A 21,142-nucleotide genomic window follows, 5' to 3' on the forward strand; every position below is an offset into this window, starting at 1 on the left:
AAATGGCTGACAAAGTTGAGGACATTTTATTATCGGTATCTCACAAGCGCATCTGTACATATTAGGAACTCTCAAGGAAGGGAAGCTTGTTTTAATTCACAGCCCGTGTTCTCTGCTGATATCAAGATCTTAAATGGCCTGTGCTTTACAAGTTGACAGTTGATCTTGGAAGTTTCTTACTGATTTGCCATTCCATTCCATCCCCAAGGTGTTCAAATACGCACCGTGGTGTAATTGTATGCATCTGTATTTCAGGCTAAATGTAAAAACCTGCATTACATGGTAGTCTCTCCATCCCAAATTTGACTAGCTACAGGCACTGAGGAGATTTCTAACCAATTGCCTTATTGTCAATTTGAATATACTGAACATGTGGAGTTTGAAATCATGAAATGTATTAATTTTATACTTCATCGGTATTGATGGGACAATAGATTCAAGCTGAGAAACCCCGATAGGGATCAAACTGCATTCCATTAAATTTGTGTCATATATATATAATTGAAACAATTAATCTTAGCCACTTTTGATTTCTTAAACTGAATTTTGGATTCAGTATTTAAAAAAATATTTTCAACCCTTCAGCTTTTGTGCATGCCTGCGTGGAGTTTATACAGTAGTCATAAGATTAATATCATGCTAGTCCAAGAGTAAGAGTATTATTCACTTTTTAAAATAGTTCTCTAAACATGATGTAGCATCTGGGACCTCGGCGGGGGGGCTCAGGGGTGAGAATGAGGAGAGCGGCGTTGTGGGAGAGAGCAGCCAGACGGTTTACAATTAAATTGTTTATTTTTTAGGTCTTTCTAAAATAAATACAATCACACAGACCGACAAACAATGGGTGAGCAGTGCAGGCGAGAGGGGGGCTGGCTGTGAGCATTTTAAAACAAATATGTCTTCCCTTTCACTCACCTGTTCCTCGGTTCTGTCCATCCTCTCACCTGCATGATTGGAAAGTGAAACACGTTGAGTGGGCTGAGGCCCTTACAATGACACGATCTTGTTCGAGACACATGTACACAAACATAGAGAGCCTTCTGGTAGATCTACGTATTGGTTATTATATTCATTGGAATAAAGCTAGAGCCTTCTGGGCAGTTCTTTTCTACAGACCCGTAGGACCATTTTAAACCTGCTGACCAATAAATCAGCATAAACATATCTGGTGACATAAGAATCAGTGCTGCAGATGGATAGCATATGGAGCCGGGAGACGACATCCAGTACCTCTTTAGGAATTGCGTAACATTATGTGGGCAGGATTACATTAAGAAAGCGTTACAGATTGCCACGAACAACACATCTTAGTGAAAACATAAATTAGAGCTTGAAGTAATAGGATTAATATCCCACATGATGCATACAGCTTATGGGCTTCTCTGCAGTGTTTATGTCCGAGGCATTAGACTGCAATATTTCAAATCTGGTCGATATGATGATAACTAGTTCTAAACAAGGAAATGGAAACAAATGAGTATGGTTCGTAAAGTCAACACGGACTATGTTGCGTATTTGGTATGTGTGATAGCTCTGTTTTTGACCTGCATAATTGTGTTGTTGTTGTTTTGTCATGATTCAGATTTGTGGAAATGCCCAGTTCCCCACATTCCAATACATCGTCTTGCACTTTACTAATTATGACACTGGGAATGGACACCGGGATGAAATTAAATGGTAATTTGAGTGGAAGTGGAAACTTCCCTGCTATTACAGTCAGCATTTTTTGGGGGATACTAACAGTATCCTGTCGGTTGTTTGTGATGTTAAACCCTTGCAGTGCTTACGTCAGTGTTTATGAAACTATAGGTTGCAGTTAATCTTGGTGTTTACATAGAACGCCGTTAAGTCCATCTGAATGACGTCAGTATTATTGTCCCAAACTTTTTTCCATGATCTGTGATGTAATTAATAGCTGTAGAAAAATAAATCAAAATAGTGCCTGCACACTAGACTACACACACAATAGTGTTTCTGCTGAGCATTTTTGTAATTGCCACAACTCTTATTCAGCTCTATTTATAATACAACAATAATGCCTACCACAACTCATTGTACTGCACTTTTAAGGTCATCCATTGATGTAATGGAAATTACACTATAAATAGATACTATTGCTATTAAATGGATTGTAAAAGGTTGCTATTTGTTCAGTCTGATTTAACTGCATGAGAGGTTATTGTAATGATATTTCCTTTAACCTGAAATGTATATGGTTAGCTGTGTGTGTGTGTGTGTGTGTGTGAGAGAGAGAGAGAGAGAGAGAGAGAGAGAGAGAGAGAGAGAGAGAGAGAGAGAGCGAGAAGCGAGAACGAGAGAGGGTCAGTAGACCTCTAAGGAAGTGGGGGATTGGATTGGGGGGTCAGGGTGGTGGAAACTAGGCCTCTGTAGTTTCTGTCTGATTACATCTTCTTTCACCATGATTGCAGACAGTAACAGTAATTAAAAGGTTATTAAAAAAAAAATCTTTAATTATTTCAGCTAATTCTATATTTAGTTCAAAGTTGTACAGATCCCTCTGGCACTATGAATTATTTTTTTGCTCAAGTTCCCTCTGTGTAAGGAAAAAAAAAAAAGAAAAAAAAAAGATGCAGTATTCCCTTAAACTAAAATCCCATCTTCCCTAAAGGAGAAATGGCTCTCGGTATTTAGGATATGTCCCTCATCATAGGCTGGGGTTATTTTTGCCTCCTGTGCGTACTAATCCGAAGGGTAGAAAATACTTTATTCAATCAACCAGAGTATTTAATCACTCAAGTAATAACCTAAGCCCTTTTTTTTAAATACATAAGAACAAAGTTGTAAATGAAGTCGGAATATAAACTATATTGAAATTGCCCACTGTCCTGTCTGAAAGGATAAATTGCCAGGCGTATAGTGGAGTAGTTCTCCTGCCCTTTAATCCTGTTCTGAGCTGCTAAAGGCTTAAGACCTTTCATTGAGAACTCAGATGTTTTTGTATGTATTTATTTTCCATGTCGAACTTTAACGTGTAATCTTCTTCTGTGTTGTGCGCCTCTTCCTAAAATAACTCCATCGGTGAATTTCATCTTCTGTGCTAAATCACCCAAGGCATAGTTGAGCCAGGTTCCTGATAATAAATACTATCCCTAAGTACAATGAACTTAATCTGCTTTTTACATAATGTGGGGGTAGTGATAGTATAGTACAAGAATAGAAAGCATTTTTTTTTTTTAATCCATTTCAGAATAACATTAGCAAGGGGAGTATTCTGAGAGACTTGTTTAACGAACTGCACAAATAATCCTGGAGCCAGGGTTGATTAATCGTGTTATCTTCCTGCAGGGAGAATTGCAGGTTTCCATTTGGTTTTAAATAGCTAGTACATAGAAACCGTTATTGAGTTTGCGTTGTTACTTATTTGTTTTTTGCTAGTGCGATTGAAGCAGGAAATGACAATCTTCTGACATTCTGCAAAAAAGAGGCAGTTTCTGAAATATCAAAGCAATGAAATGAATACTTGTGTAAATCTGAAATTTGGATTACCCTGTGACTGAAGTGCAGGACGATAGGGACATGTTCTTGTTCGTTATTTAAATAAATGGCAACCAAGGCTGTGACAAGCCACCTGTATTAGAAAATAAATAATAAACAGACCTTCTTTCAATTATAGTTATAATTTGAAAAAGGTCAGTTTTCTTACAGGACCTCGCCATTTCAAAACTTCATCGTATTTGCTGATTACCGATTGTCAAGTCCAAGACGTGTTCCGTCAAGCACAAAACTTTCCTCCCATTAAACTGTAATACTCAGTGCATTGGCTTGCATTAGGCCCTTGCGGTGTTTCCTGCTGTAGTGCCTATAAGCTTCCTAAAGACTAATACTTCAAAGGAAACTGTCAGCTCGCCATTAATGAAATTGCCTTGACTCTGTACCACTTCATGAGGCCGCACTGAGAAGATGCCAGAGAAGGAAGGCGTCCTTGTCTTCAGATTAGAAGGTCCCATGGAGGCAACCTTTGACACGGCAGTGGAGAAGACTTTCCAATAACTCTGTTTTAGAAAGCAGAAAGCTTCTCAAATGTTCTTTCTTTTCTTTTCTATTCTATTGTTGTGTGTACATCTTCTGAGAGTTCATTATCGTGCTCTTCCTTGAGCATTACTATTAATTCAGGCAGAAAAATAGTGAGTGCCAGCCAAATTTCCAAAAATGGAAGTGTAATGATAGGGAAAAGAGGTGAACGTCATTAGCAATGGAAAAACAATCCACCTTTATCTTTTTTCTCAGAATGCACTGATTTCTGGGGCCAACCACTTTGATTAGAATAGTAACACAATAACTAGAAAGGCAATTAGAGAGCTCAGTTCAATCCTGGAACATCTCAAAAACAACATATATAAATATATATATATGAATAAAACCCAATTGGAAACCTCTACGAATAAAAGCAAGGTAATTTACTGTGCATGTTCAATACAGGAAACAAACTGTTGTGTGGCAGCTGAAGTATTTTAATTTATAAATAGGTTGCATTAAAATAGATCAGTTTTAGAAAATGTTACACTGGTCAGATTAACTAGGCCTATCTAAGAGAGAAACCCTGAAATGGAAATTGTCATTTTGGAACTCCTTTATTTATAACTAGGAAATCAGTAGAAATATGTTTTTATTTATTTGTTTAAATCTCTTTAAATCTGTGAACATTGTATGTACATGTACAGGAATCATATCATACCTTTATTAAAATATGATGGTGCCCTAAGGAAATATTTGTTTCAGTGTTACAGGTTGTTAAGGTCTGGGTCTTGTTTAGTTTTGTTCTATGCACTTCAATTTGATGTTGTTTTACAAAACAAATATGTGTATGGTCTGTATTGAAGCATGAGTGCCACAGCTATCATTTGCATTTTTATTTTTATTTCCTCCATTGTAGTTTTGACAGCTAATAAATTAAAGCTATGTGTGCTGCCTTGGAAGGGTTTAAGTCTGGCATAAATATAACTGAATGTTAAAGTCTAAAGCATTTTCATGGGGTCCTTAAAATGAATGCATACAGCAGAATGTTTAGCAAGTCATCACTGGAGGAGAGACTGCACTTGCTGTCTGTGCCTGCAACACTATACCCTGCTCAGGAAGTTCATCCAAAGAATATAGCATAAATAAGTAAGTACAAAAGATAAGATTACACTTTTGGTTTGTGAAAATACATAAATAAATAAATTAAATCTGAGCACTTTTGGAAGAATTTGAAGTTAACTGGGTCATGCAGAACACCTTGCAGAAAACAAAGAAAAGACAATCTCATCCTTGAATCTTCCTGACTACATGGTTGAGATCATTGCAATATTTTTTAGTTCGTCTTTAAGCCACAGGATATTACAATGTGATATGAAAGGACTGAGCTCGAAAGGCAGGGCAGTCTTCGTCATATTATATTAATATGAAAAACAAACAAACAGGATTCATTTGTGATGGAAGATTGATTTTAAATTTGAGACAGAAGTTGGGTTTAGTAGGTTCTTGCTGATGTACATATCTTTTTCATGCTCTTGACATTTGCATTCCATAACATAAAAAACTCCTACCATAAGCTTCCTTATGCGGTTAGTAGAGACTGCAGTTAGTCTGTCTGGAAATAAACCTGATTAACTTGGTTGCTTTACTCTGTATTTGTTTACCACCGAGGTGTAAATCTTGGATTCTTGCTTTTGGCAACAAGCTGCGGTGAAAACTAAACTCGTGTTGTAGTATACCACCAGGGTTTGGTAGGCCTGTTAAGGTGAAGTTTTTGGGCTTATCTTATTTCCTGCTCATTGTGTTAGTTTGCTATGTCCTGAATGTTTGTATATTATCAATATTTAATATTGTAGGATGCAACAGATTTTGCAGAGGATAACAACAAAATACTTTTTATGCAAATGTAGTTTTAAAACATTTATGGAGTTATATATTCTGTTTATTGTTAAACCTAATTCAGTAAAATATCTTTTAAATGTGTAGCAGCCTTTAAAATCCATTTATATGTCAGCTGTCATTGAACATGCACAATGAGTCCTCCCATGATGTTTACCCAATCTATTTGGTATGCAACAACAGTACAAATGCAACCAATTTCTACAGTCTATAGTCTTTGATGCCTTTCTGTTATATCAGGCCACTCAGGCAGGGAGTTTTTGCTTGTTTTTATTTTATTTATCGACAGCAATAAGTGAATAGGGCAGTTTAATATACTGTAGTTTCAGAAGAAGACATCCTGCATTTCATGAGATTCATTCATAGGCACTGACCTTGTGGGAATGCTGTTTTGTAAAACCTGCAATAAAGGCATATAGGATAATAGGAGCCTGGTGGTTCTCTTGTGAAAATGTATGTTTGTTTCTGTTGGTTTATTTTTCCCCTCAGAAAACATGGACACAGAGAAATAAAACCCTTTGTGAATGTTAATGAATATCCTGGCAGTGAAATGCTGTTGGAATTGAAGAGATCCTTATGTTCTACTATTGATTTTTCTTTTCTTTTTTTCCTTGCACAGAAGTATTTCGGCTTCAGGGTGTAACGAATTCAGCCCAAATCTCCCAGGGAGACGACAGAAAGCACTCTTAATAATTGCGTCAATTCAGGTTTTGAGTTGCTGTTTGGACGTGCTTCTGTGACGCAGATCATATTGGATATTTCAGCAGGCAGGCAGTGCACGCTGGAGCTCTGGAAACATTTCTTGAAAATCCTCATTAAAATAATAATAAATTGTTCTGTTGTCTAAAACCGCTAGCAAAATGAGTGATTGGTTGTGATTGAGTTACCGTTGTGCATTTTAAAACTCCTATGCACCATGCAGTCGACATGTGCCAGAAGCTCAGCATAGTAGAGAGCTTACTTAAAAAAACATAAGAAACAAAAACAATTACTGTCAGGTATGATTTACATCTGTAGGTTAATATTGAGCGCTATAAATGCAACGTTCAGTAGATTAAACAAATAAAATAGATTTTTATGTAAAAAAAACAACAACATGAAGTCGCTATTGGGAATCGTTAACTAGAATAAGATCAGCGTTTTTAATTCTAGTGTAAAAGATGAAAGAAGCAGGTTTTATAGGGCTGCTGTTGAGTCATTTAAATAAGCAGTGTAGCAGCTGACCGTGAATCTGCAATGTGCTTCTCGCAATAGGTCCCAGTGAAGAAGCATCTGACCCGACAAGGGGGGCTGTGGGGGGTCTTTGTACAGGAAATTGAACACAGTGGGGCCCTGAGAGAGGAGTTATCTTGCACTGCAGAACAGATCTTTTTTATGCGCCTTGCAGAAATCATACACAGCTTACTGCAGCAGAAATTGACCACAGACCTGCACCTCCATAATACCAGGGAGATATGCACCTTACCTCATTTTCTGTGCTTTTTTTTTTGCTCAGTCAGTATTGCATAAAATATTGCAAATATCGGACAGTCAATTACAATCATGTAACTCAACCTTTATTTATTAATAGAATTGAGGTTTATTTCCTTAATAGAATCACACTTTTACTAACATATTCTTTTAGAAATAAACACTACGTGGACAAAAAATTGAATTAATTGACCGAAAGGTGAATGTTTTTGTATTTGAAATGTCAGAGAACTAGGAGTAGATTTACATGATTTAGGGCTGTGCAATATGACGATATACACTCACCTAAAGGATTATTAGGAACACCATACTAATACTGTGTTTGACCCCCTTTCACCTTCAGAACTGCCTTAATTCTACGTGGCATTGATTCAACAAGGTGCTGAAAGCATTCTTTAGAAATGTTGGCCCATATTGATAGGATAGCATCTTGCAGTTGATGGAGATTTGTGGGATGCACATCCAGGGCATGAAGCTCCCGTTCCACCACATCCCAAAGATGCTCTATTGGGTTGAGATCTGGTGACTGTGGGGCCAGTTTAGTACAGTGAACTCATGGTCATGTTCAAGAAACCAATTTGAAATGATTCGACCTTTGTGACATGGTGCATTATCCTGCTGGAAGTAGCCATCAGAGGATGGGTACATGGTGGTCATAAAGGGATGGACATGGTCAGAAACAATGCTCAGGTAGGCCGTGGCATTTAAACGATGCCCAATTGGCACTAAGGGGCCTAAAGTGTGCCAAGAAAACATCCCCCACACCATTACACCACCACCACCAGCCTGCACAGTGGTAACAAGGCATGATGGATCCATGTTCTCATTCTGTTTACGCCAAATTCTGACTCTACCATCTGAATGTCTCAACAGAAATCGAGACTCATCAGACCAGGCAACATTTTTCCAGTCTCTAGCATCAACAAGGCATTTTCGCCCACAGGACTGCCGCATACTGGATGTTTTTCCCTTTTCACACCATTCTTTGTAAACCCTAGAAATGGTTGTGCGTGAAAATCCCAGTAACTGAGCAGATTGTGAAATACTCAGACCGGCCCGTCTGGCACCAACAACCATGCCACGCTCAAAATTGCTTAAATCACCTTTCTTTCCCATTCAGACATTCAGTTTGGAGTTCAGGAGATTGTCTTGACCAGGACCACACCCCTAAATGCATTGAAGCAACTGCCATGTGATTGGTTGGTTAGATAATTGCATTAATGAGAAATTGAACAGGTGTTCCTAATAATCCTTTAGGTGAGTGTATATCGTATGACGATACAAAAACGTCTATCGTTTCCTATTATGCTATATCGTTTATATCGTCGTGTCGCAAATCCCACTCTTTACGGCAATATTTCTCGTCATTATGAAGCTTTGCGTTCTTCCCGGTTCTTCCACACATGCTGGAAGAGTAAAGAAATGAGCATCAGAAACAAAGAGACATGAGGAGAGAGACCTGACAATAACCAACATAGACAAAAGAAACTTTAATGCGCAAGCGCACACACTGCGCCCCGCTCTCGTTTCCGGGCTGAACGCGATCGCTCCCCCACCCTGCTCGTTTAGACTGATATAATTTGTATAAAAATGTAATAATAATAGTTTGTTTGCATTTTAATAAATTGCAAAGCAATGCAAACATTTTTTTATTAGATGGTGAAGTGGTACAACAGCTTTTTTTATTATTATTATTATTATTATTATTATTATTATTATTATTATTATTATTATTATTAACTATTTTGCATTAACACGTGCTGTACCGAAAAGTAGAATCGAGACGCGACAGTCGGAGGAGAAATGTCTGTCCAGCAGATGTGGGAAATCGGCCTGAATCTATAGCATTTTACAGCGCATGTTTGCGGGATTACTATTACTTGTGTTATTGTTGTTATGTGACAGTAAATCATGTGTATATGTATGTATGTATGTATATATGTGTGTGTGTGTGTGTATATATGTATCCCATAACATAACACACGCGCTGTAATATGTTGCATTCTGCATATATTTACTAAGACAGCCTGCATGTAGTATTTGTTATTTTTGTATATTTAATGATTAACGAAATACTTGTAATTTGAATGTCTTTGGTCTTATTTTGTAGCTTGATTGGATAAAAATAAGAAATATCGAGATATATATCGTGCATTGCCCAAACTTCTTAAAAATATCGAGATATTACTTTTAAGTCATATCGCCCAGCCCTAACATGATTATTCTATTTATTCCTTTCAGACAGGCACCATGATCCCTTTAAACTTCCAAGAAGGGCAAAAACCAATTGAAAAGACAGATTTGTTTAATTGCTGCTATGGGTTATTAGTTACACATGTAAATATATAATTATCTTATGCTAATGAAAGCTTCTTGAACTGTGGAATATGCACAAACGGTTTTCACGTTTCTGGTGTGACAGGGATTAGGGGATTGCTGTATGTTACAGAGCAGGAAAAGGAATATGAGATACTTCCACAAAGGGCATCAGTCAATAATAACTACCAAGTTAGACGCTTTACAGGAACCAGGAAATCAAAGAAAGCTGGAGTCTTCAGAGTAGAGCTTTCCTGAATATGCAGGAAAACAGGAGATGTGAAAGAATTACAAACTAATATATATTCACACATACAAATGTATAACTGCAGGAATAGAACCACTATAAATGTAATTTTAGCTTTTCTCCTTTCTCCTGACTTATTTACATCCCATATGTCTCATAGCACTAGATAATATTTGCAGACTACTGGCCTACCACTCGCCTCAGGAGTCCAGCTCACACAGTTACATCCCAAACACAGAGTACGCTTTACATACACTATGTGTGCTAAAGCAGACCAGTTTCATACATGTACATTTTCAAGCCAGTTTAGTGGTGTACCATAAGCAGCAGTACTAAAATGTATGAAAAAAATCTATTATCCATTTGTCTATAGATAGAAGGAACATAGGTTATATAATTTTGCTGAAAATTAGACATTGAGCTTTGACATTGAATATGTTTTTCTTTTAAAAGAATGATTCAGAACTGAAAATATTCCCTTGGTTCATTTGATCACAGTCAGTTGTTCATCTCGGTTGTACTGACTACTCTTTTTGTGCTCTCTCTGGCCTGCTAAGTATACCGTTTGACAAAGACTGTCATGGCAAATAATAGTATTTGTTTCTGATGAAATCTGAAGGAGAGCCGTTGTGCTGTTCATAAGGCACTGCTGGGGAGAGTTAGGTCTTCAAATGGAATAGAAGTAAACATGACTAAAACTGCAATTTCATCCCACAACGTATGATTGTCTCATTTTAATCTGTTATTGTTGTGCTTGCACTGCAATTTGCTTAATTGTTACCATTTTTGAAGATAAATACCATAAACTAGAAAAACAGAAATGGGCACAGTTTCAGTAAATGGAAAAAGTAGTATTGTTAAAAAATAAAAAGGATTGCTAGCCTGTGGATAAAAGCATGGAGAGTTACACTTGTTTATTTCACTGTGGCACGATGTCAACGGCCACCCCGGTCTCTCTTGAAAGAGAGACCGCTGTGACCAGCAGAGGAAGTGGATTGTCCACTCTCTGCAGCCCCAGGATGTCCCCTCTACTGCTTTGTAGCCCTACACCCATCCTGACACTTGGCCATTTACTGATTAGTCCCCCTATGGCGTTCTGGTGTCACATTGTCCTGAAAGAGATACACAGCCTTTGAATTATTTAGCCTTGTTGTTTGTTTTTTTCGACTCCAGGATAATATTTTGTTTCCAAAGTACGGCACTTAATCTCAGTAATTGAAAGCACTCTGGAATTAATAGGCTGTTGAAGTGCTTAGTTGCATAATCAGCTTTAAAATATTCAAATTTACCTGGACCCTTTTCCTTCTTATGCCTTTTTTAAGCATTAATAGATGTTTATCTGGTAGCTGTTTGCCTTTTATAGTCTACAAAGTGTTTAGTATTAAACCTTAACTATTATGTGGTGATTTATTGCTGCATGTGAGGTGTTTTGTGTCTCCAGCAGAGAACTTAATTTGCACTTGATTCTGGTCAATGTGACTTGCTTCCTTGCTTTGGGAAACGTGGCTGGCGTTATATTATTTTTATTATTATTTATTTCTTAGCAGACGCCCTTGTCCAGGGCGACTTACAAAATATAAGAGCAATACAAAGTGCAATAATACAGTGCAATTCAAGGCATAATACATTTTACAAATTATAATACATTTTGCATTATAATGTTTAAGGAAAACAGTGTGAATTGTATGACTCTGCCCTGTCTTGCACTTGTAGTTAGATTGTGATTTTACAAACTTGCATGTCATTGATCCCCTTTTCAAACGTAATTTTTTTCTCTGAATTGCAAATAAGCATTTTTATGAAAGCATTTCACTTCGTATTTCCAATGTCTGTTCCTCTTTTGCTGATTTAATTAGGCCTATCCATTAAACTAAAGGTGATGCTTTACAGATGTTAACCCGTGTGTGAATCAAAACATCAATACAGAATCTGACCCGCCCAACAATGTGCACATGGTTTACAGTTTGACATTTTATATAATTGTGTCAGTCTTCCTTTCAGCATTCTATATATATATATGCCAAGTAAATGGCAGATTGTATTGCAGGACTGGAATTCTGCTGACTGGTGATTGTTAACCTTCTCTGCATCTCTCCAAAAGCCTGTCAAGAATTCACTCCCTTCCACTGTGTGTGTCTGCTACCTGGTGTCCCCACACAAAATCAAGTCCTGGTTTAGCCAAGCACCGATGCAGATGCAGAGTGTCTCTTGCGATGTTTAATCTGAGATGCATTACACGGATCTGAATGTCACTGTTTCTCCTCCTCCTGCTTCCCTTTCTCTCGCCACTATTCATAGTCCTGGTGTGACACAGGTGGTTTGACTGTTGGCAGGAGGAGAGGGGATTATGTCATACTAGCACTCAAAGCTTCCTCGGCCTGCCCTGTAAGCAGGGGAAGGTCACACGGACGACCCATAGTGACTCTGTTAGTGATGAATTGATTCCCCTGATACTGAAGGCTGAAACACTTGTTTATTTGCAGTACAGGGTTGTGCTGTTGCTGAAGATGGGGTGATTGTGTGTGCATTGTGTGTGTGTGTGAGAGAGGGGGAGAGAGAGTGCATGTTTGAGAGTGAGTATTGCAGTGTCAGTCAAAGGTTTACATAGCTAGCTAGAGCCTTCCATTTTATTCTAGCATAAATGAAAGCTCAACACAATCTAAAAAAAGGATATTTGATCAAGTTACGAAATTAATTGAATCTCAGAATAACATTGTGTACAAGGGAAGGTGAGAATGCTTTCAAAGACAATTTTCAACTTTAATTTTCTTTCTGGTCTGAAAAGCCTTGAACAAACTATATAATTACCTGTAAGGTTAGCTCATTACTAGTTTAAACCCATCATTAAGTTAAAATAAGGCTGTTTATGTTATGCGTAGAGGTTCACACTATATCATTAAATAATTTTCAGACTCCTCAGTGCAAAATCCCTATAATTTGAGGATAATTTCCTATAACATCATATTAGTAACTCATTCCATGTCACATTCTTTCTTTCCTTACAACACTTCTGCAGAGAAAGTAGTTTTTACAAATTGCTCATTTTATACATTTATACAAATATTAACATTTCTAAATTCCTCCAATGATCACATTTTGTTGTTAGATAACAAAAATAAAAATAAATATGTTTCAGTAGCTGTAAGCCTATTGTTTCTGTGTTATCAGCAGCATCTGAAGAGCTTCTCAATTGTTTTGGGGAACAGTTTCTATTTTCAGGCTGTGGTTTCTATTCTCCCGGGCTCCCCTGGCTTTGTGATAGTTCTCTGCTGCCAGAACCGTGACCTGTCCTGCCCTGAATCCTGGCCGACTCCGTCTGGCCGGATGATCATTCACTTTCACCTCCTCTGTGTTTCAGGAGAGGTTTGAGGCCCTGTTCCGGATCTACGATGAGCAAGTGGCGTTTCAGATGTTCAAGAGCTTCAGGAGAGTGCGGATAAACTTCTCCACCCCCGAGGCAGCGGCCCGGGCCCGAATAGAGCTGCACGAGTCCGAGTTCAGCGGGAAGAAGCTCAAGCTGTACTTCGCTCAGGTGCGGCTTGCGATGCACGTTGAGAGGCCAGCTTATCGAAGTGCTGCCGTACCCCAGCTGCCATCTATACAATACTGAGTGTTAGTGCAGCGATGAGTCGGCATTTCTTCCTTTTTGTTTGTTTGTTTTGGCATCGATCTCAAAATAGATAACCTTTTAACTCACACGGCCTTTTGTTCTTTGCGAGACCCTTTTTTCTCCATTTAGAATTTCAGACCAACTGTGTACTCTTATTGGGGTCAGGGAGGAGACTTTCTGCAAAGCCAAACAAATGGAAAGGAAAGAAAATATTTACCAAGACGTACAGTGTGCAGGGGCGGGGGGAGGAAAGAGATCTTTACCGCGATGTGCAGTATACAGGAAAGGGCTGAAGTAGCTAACTTTCCATTCCACCAGAGGTTAGGTCAACACATGTGCGGGAAGACGCTTGTTGTGGCTGAACACTGAGGCCTGGTCGCTACTTGTCTGTGTTTCAGGTGCAGAATTCGGGGGAGGACACTGACAAATCCTACTTGGCCCCCCCCCAGCCCGTGAAGCAGTTTCTCATCTCCCCCCCAGCCTCTCCCCCCGTGGGCTGGAGTCAGAGTGAGGATGCAACACCGGGCATCAACTACGACCTTCTGTGTGCTGTCGCCAAATTAGGCCCAGGTATGTACAAAACACATGGCTGCCAGCTAGATCTTCTGTCCATGTTTTCTCATGTTTCTGTAGTCCAGCTACAGTGCCAAGCAGCCCCAGTAAGTACTTACTGACTAGGGCCAGTGTGGTGCAGCCAAATTAAATAACAAAACTGATCACAACAGGCCACCGTACCTAGCCATGAGTAATACACATTGGCCTGATTTTTCAAATATGGTCAGCGACTGATTATTGAATCAGGGTGGAACATCATTATTACAGTTGCTAACATACTCACTTACTTAGCTACTCACACAAAAAGGTTGAAAAAAATCTTAATTTGAAATTCTGAAAGTTTTTTTTTTTAAACTGCTGTTTTTTCTTATAAGTAAATCTTTTGGGCCACTTCGGAAAAACAGAGCTGTTAGTTATATATATATATATATATATATATATATATATATATATAAAATCTGTCTATCTGTGTCTGCGTATCTATGTTTCTATCCATCTATGCACCTATATCTGTCTCTTTCTCTTTCTCCTTGACCCCAATACGTATTAGATTATAAATATTATTAAATACATTTTATACATATTTATACACGTACACATATATATATACTTATTTACAATTGGTGTCTCTCAGCCTCAACATACTGTACTGTCTTAAGCTCTGCATTTGCAGACCCCTGCAATACCGTCGTCAGTATTATGTCTTAGACAGCCATATCTACAGTGAGACCTGGCTCAGTTCATGTGGTCCAGCAATGCGCAGCACACGGCGGCGGGCGGGCGGGTGGACTGCTGCGGCTCACACTAACCTTTAGAGAATATCACACATCAAAGGGCCTAATGAGACCAGCGTCTTCGAGCATTGCGCAATGTACTACGCCACTGATCTTGTTAGGTGAAAGCAGTGCTGCAGACAGGGTTTATTTTAAGACTGCCACTCAAGTTAGATGATTAGAGTTGAGGAAATGTATCGAGAGCAATCAGCGGAGTGTGGGGCAGACGGAGGTGGCTAGCAGTCCATTTTATTTATTCGATTTTTTGGGTTGTTGTTGTTTGAATACTTTTTCTTGGCCGTGCGTGACGTTCAGTTTAAAAAACACCAGGACTGTGACTTGTGATAGAAAATCAATGATAACAATGGATATAAGTATTCATAATATTGGAGGACTCTAATATTAAAGAAGTCAGTGTATTGTTAATTAAATGCACAGGGATTTATGTGGAAATGCAGCATCTTGTTTTGTGCACTGTGCAGAATCTATCCTCTTACAAATACCTTTACCTTTAGAGAGATACAGAGATACATACACACACACACACACACACACACACACACACACACATGCACAAACACAAAAAGGGTGAGGCTTCAAAAGCTGATCCATGTATCTGAGCCTTTGTGACGCCAGTAAGACGCCAATAAAACAAGCCTCACATCCAGAAGAGCAAAAACATATTTGAAGACATAGATGGTTAAGAAAATTAAACAATTGAGTGTTTTTTTATTAAAGTACTAGAATTGCCTGACATGAATATGAAGCTAGACACTTCAGGGCATAACTGGGAAACATAACTGGGAGCATTTAAAAACTCTGTACAGTATTAGAATTTTTACTGCAACACGAACAGACGCTTGGGGTTTGTTACTATGAAATCAGAACTGAAATTTGTGCAGCAGTGTGGCGTCACCTGGTGGTTAGCCGGGGAGATGGCATGAACTCGGGCCTGAGCTCAGGGAGGGAGCAGAAGTGTGGGAAAGCTCTTATCGCATTTCCTTCACCAACCTCGTCTCCTTGGCATCCTAGATACAATCATTTTTTAATATTTATATAAAATTAGAGGGGGCAGGGTGACATGTCGCTGTCAATATTGTTGCTGTCATGTTATATATTTCAAACTCTAGGGATCACGAGGTGAGTGGAAGGTTGTATCTCATAAGTCCTTTTCTCAGAAAATCTCATAAATGTGAAAAGAGTTTAATAGTTCAGCTTTTAGAACTAGCTCTTCTCTCCGGCTTTAAGATCGATAAACACACAATATTGTCTCTTGCAGAAAGGGAATGTGATTCAGCTGAACCCAATTAGATGCCATATATCTTCTCCTTTCCTTCTTGGAAGTCCACACGCAGGTTGTGGGATTGTGATGTGCGTTCAGTCGGGCAGCAGACGTTTCTCACCAGGGTGGGGGCGTGGGGGACACAAAATCCATTCCCTGTCAGCATCCGAGCCTCTTGTCTTTTCTCGCCGTCCCTCAGGAGAGAAGTATGAGCTGCACGCCGGCACCGAGTCCACCCCGAGCGTGGTGGTGCACGTCTGTGAGAGCGAGACCGAGGAAGAGGAGGAGGCCAAGCCCAAACAGAAGATCATGCAGACGAGACGCCCCGAGGCTCCCCCGAAGCTCATCAACTAAAGCTGTGACTCTCTCGCTTCATTTCAGTTCAGTAACATTGGGAAAGGAGCATGCAGAGGTGGCAAGCCTGTACAGACGGGAGTTTTCATGCACGCACATTTTGTACAGAAAAAGGGGGAACCTGTGTAAGCTGACACGGGGCAGGTGAATCGGAGACGGACTAAACTCGCATCATCTGTTCATTTTAAGCACTGTGGTTTCTCGCTTGCTTTTCTTTTACCGTGTTCTTTTTTTTGTATGATGATTATGATTATTATTCCTATTGTTGTTAATGTTAATCTTCTGATTCTTTACGTACTCATGAACAAGTATCATTCATGTGATTCCAAATTAAGCAGCGGACCGGGAGTCTTTTTTATCGCCAGTGCTCTGCTTTTCTCAGTCATAGCAGTTGACCGGTCGCATTGCGAAAAACAAACTCTGAGAGGGGACAGATGTGCTTTACATTACATATACTCATGTATGTAAAAAAGGAAAGTCAAACTGTTGAAGGCATAGACACAGCTTGCCCTGTTCTTTGGTTGAGGTGTTGGAGTGTTTCAGGGGAAGGATGTTGACTGAATTAACTGTATATTCTCCTCTTTGATACCACATGTAAAAGCTAAAAACACACATGCATGCTAAAGCAGTCAGGAGCTGATGTGTTTTTTACTTGTCATCGAGACAGAGAAATGGAATGAAGCTTTTGACAAGGCGTATCGTAGCTGTGGTGTCTTAAGGGTCAGAAACGGCAAAACGGAAAGCAAAACTTGTGTTATTCTCCGTGGCAACTTGTGATCGTGATGGCGCTCAACCGTGGACAGTCTTTGATCTGGTTTAAAGCTTGTTTTAAACCCCCATGATGCAAGGGCACGGGTTTGAGAAATACAACTGTATACAGTGTGAACGGAAAGCAAAACGAAACAAAGCTGTGATGTCCAGTCTGCTTACACAAATGGAGTAACCAAAAAACATTGTCGTTTTTAAGTTGACTTTTTAATGTGAGGCTGCATTCATCCAGTTACTTTTCTGTGTGAACGTTGTAAGTAGTTAGTTTTTATCTTGTTTTACAGTCCCTGCTTCAAGGTTGGCACAGAATAATTGTAATGTTCCCATAATGCTAAGTGTCAGGCAAAGAATTGCATATCAGGGGCAGTATTGTGAAGTTACAAACGAGAACCATAGCAACATCAAGACTTTTCTATTGTAAATAGCCTAGGTTGTCAGAGAAGATTGAAAGGATATATAAGGATGTTTGCTGTAAAGAGCAGTACAATTATTATTGCTTCTCTAAAGCTTATCTATTCATTGTGACTGTTCTTTCTGTTTACTAGCTACCAGAGGTCTCGTCATTCACAAGAGTGGGATATCTACTATTCCCTTTTTAAAAATAGATTACAAAATAGTTGAAATCATTTTTGTGTTAAAAATGTAATGTTTTCTTACCATTGCCAAAAAGTCTAACCAATTGAAGACATAAAATTATTCAACTGGGCTCATTTCATAGTTTCCTTGATTAAGTTTGGGAAACTTTAGCCTTTCAGAATCCACTCTTGAATAAAATTAACCACGAACATCCACTGAATTTTTTCAAGCAAAAATGTGAATTGCAAATGACACGTTCTTATTTGAAACTCTGCCTATTTGTGGTGGTAATTAGCACCAGACTGACATCTAAAGGGGAAATGTGTGTCAAACATGTATTTATAAATAACCATGCTTTATCCTTTTTTGGTTTATTATACTGTATTTTATTTTTAAAATCTATATATATACTATATTTGAATGCAAATTGCATTGCTGTTTTCTATACTCATTGCTATTGATTAGTTGTACCCTAACAGTACAAAATATAAAAGTGGCATAATCAAGTACGGTATATTTTACATAATCCTTTTTTCTCAGGCCTGTGATTATTGTTAGCCTGTATGGCAATGGACAAACATCTTGTTCCTTTTTCTGGGCATTTATTATTAAAATATGTGTCGTTGAGTTTATTTTTTGTATATATTTTAAAATTGAGCCTAGAGTTCCTACTGCTATCCTCAGCAGAGTCTAACCTGATTTGAGTCAGATTTGAAGTGGAGACATCCAGTTTGGTCCAGAGCATAAAGACGAAACTATGTCACAGTAAACCCAAATGTAAACAAACATGTTTTGCTAGTCTCCCCACATTAATGTTTGATACAGTAAGCTGTAGGAATACTGACTTGTTTTTTAAGAACTCCTGCGTTGACATGTCCTACTGTTTATGGAAGATGACAAAGATGTGTACAAAATGACAACTATGACAAATGCTCTACCTAATTGGGATTTAATATTAATGCTATTGTTATTATTATAATGATTATTACAAGTCTGCATTATAGCACTTTATTTTGAGGGGGCGTTCTATGGTTTCCATGGAAGAGCATTATTTATTTTGTATTTAATTAAGATTGATAATTTTTCTTACTTCTTGCGTACAAACACCTTGTAGCCTTTGCTTTCACCGGCCTAGAAGCGTGAGAATTATGAATTCCAGATTCAGATACCAATATTCAAACCGGTTTCAGAGGGACTGGTGTTGAGAGGGACACGGGCACAAGAAGCTCCTCATGTTCTGGAGGGGATGGCAGGCTTATTCAGATTGAGGGGGGTATTGTAATGATGCCATCAGAAACAATTGTATGACTTTGTGTGTATTTGCACATATACGTTTTATCTAATGTAAGCTTAACTTCAGAGCCAGTGTAGTGTGTTCAAGTGTAAAACACCTGAGGATGTGTGCTCACATAAGCATTGTCATGTGATGATGTTTTTGTCTAGTAATCTTACTCGTCTGGAGTATGGGTCTTTGAAACTGGGTGCATTTTCTGTCTCAAAACTTTCTTTTTAAAACATGTATGCAGAGCTTTACATTATGGTGGCCAATGAAATAAGCTTGGTCTGTTTTTTTTTTGTTTGTTGTTTTTAAATCATATTATCATTCATGGCTTTAAAGGAAAATGAAGGTTGCTTTATTAAAGATTAACCAGAAATTATATAAACGGTGAGAACGGAAAAGCTGCTTTTAGTTTGACTGGATTCGCACTCACAAATCACATGGTGTGTCGAAAATGGACTCAGTTTTATTCTTCTTGGACGTCTATTACAAATCAATAACGTCACTGTTGTACTGTTTTGTTGAAATATAAATACCGTGTCTTCTTGTACTGTAGTTGTTAAGAGAAAAAAAAGTAGCAATCAAGCAATAATTTATGGTTATATCTGTACTTACTGTATTGTATGTAATAATTTCCAGGATTGTTTTATCTGACTGTTACTTGCTTTTATTTGTGTAGAAGTATGAATGTAATTTGTTTCACATAGAAGTATATAAAGGATTATTCTTAAACATGCTTTCTTTTGTCCGTTTCTTCTTTCTTTCCTTCTCCTTGTGTGACCTGTCTAGTAGAAAACTGAAAGCAGTTAATATGACACTGTTCAATGTTTTCATCTATAAAAGCTTTGACACTCTCTAGCATTATGTACTGTCTTCATTTAAAAAAAAATCATAATATATAATCTATTATAGTTTTTTAATGATTAGCTGTAAACTGGTCACTGTACACATCTGTAATGTACATGTTTATCTACCGTTTGATGGTGATTCACTGAGAACTGTCCTAGAGAACTGGTTATGAGTTCTCTGTCTTACATAAGTATGTGTGTTTCTGTTAGTTTGCATTGCATGTAGCTATTTGAACAAGACATGTTCTTTTCACAAGGTGCTGTAAAAATTCTCTTTAATTAGCTAGCAGTATTTTCACCTGACTTCCCAGTGCTCAAGATTGAAAACGCATCCATGTATTGTATGACGTACAGCTTTCTGCAGCAAATACCAGCAAATCAGGACATGTTCACAACAGCAAATCAGGTACACCACCTTACACGTATAATCTCATTAGTCAGTAGTCTCCCAGGCTAATGGGAGTGACACCTGATTATTCATTTTTAATTGCTGTTCAATATACTGGCAACTCATAAGCATGGAATTATTATAATAAAATAGGGATAAAAAAATAATTTACCAATGACATTGAATAGATTCCACAATCGAACCAAGGATTGTATTTTAAATTTATGTGAATTAAACCTTCTCTAATTTTTAAGAGCTCCTGAAAATAAAATACCATCTCCAGGTTAGTGTTCTACATAGTTTACTCAATAGTTTTAGTGTGTGAGTGTGTGTAATGCTTTATTGAATTCTTGTAGGGTTTTGTATCATTGTGTGTAAGGCTTTAATGAATTCTTACAGTGTTTGTGCTAATGCTGTACATATGTATACATAGTGTGATTTGTATTGTACTGTGTTGTGTTGATGCAGAATAGGATACATGCATACATACAGAAGCTGTGGAAAACACACAAGGTAAGTAATCAAGTAAGTAAGTTGTCACCTGGTTATGAAGTAACCTAATGGAGTTGGAAATAACTGCATTGTATTAGAGAAGAAGAGCATGTGAACTTCATTGTTCATGGATTTAAGTTTAACAGCTTCAATCACACCTACTCACCTTGGTGTCAACTCTGGGGTTATGGCATTATTCCTTTGACTGCTTAGTTTCTTTTAATTGCCATCGGGAATATTGCCAGCAGCACTATTAACCACCACCACAGGTAAACAGAGTCTGTAGAAGCCCAGCCAACACTGCAATATA

At 38.2% G+C, this 21,142-nt stretch overlaps 1 protein-coding gene across 2 annotated transcripts in view; it reads left to right on the forward strand.

Annotated features, from left to right (window-relative positions):
• Positions 1-19,840, forward strand: part of rcan3 (regulator of calcineurin 3) — a 36,457-nt gene extending 16,617 nt beyond the window's left edge. For both annotated transcript variants that reach the window (XM_066717286.1, XM_066717287.1), the window contains 3 exons: positions 13,266-13,439; positions 13,916-14,087; positions 16,327-19,840. In XM_066717286.1, the coding sequence (XP_066573383.1) occupies positions 13,266-13,439; positions 13,916-14,087; positions 16,327-16,481 (501 nt within the window). In that variant the 3' untranslated portion in view covers positions 16,482-19,840. The remainder of the gene's footprint in view (positions 1-13,265; positions 13,440-13,915; positions 14,088-16,326) is intronic.
• The last annotated feature ends 1,302 nt before the right edge of the window (positions 19,841-21,142 follow it).

This window comes from Amia ocellicauda, chromosome 11 (genome assembly GCF_036373705.1).
Source record: "Amia ocellicauda isolate fAmiCal2 chromosome 11, fAmiCal2.hap1, whole genome shotgun sequence".
NCBI lineage: Eukaryota > Metazoa > Chordata > Actinopteri > Amiiformes > Amiidae > Amia > Amia ocellicauda.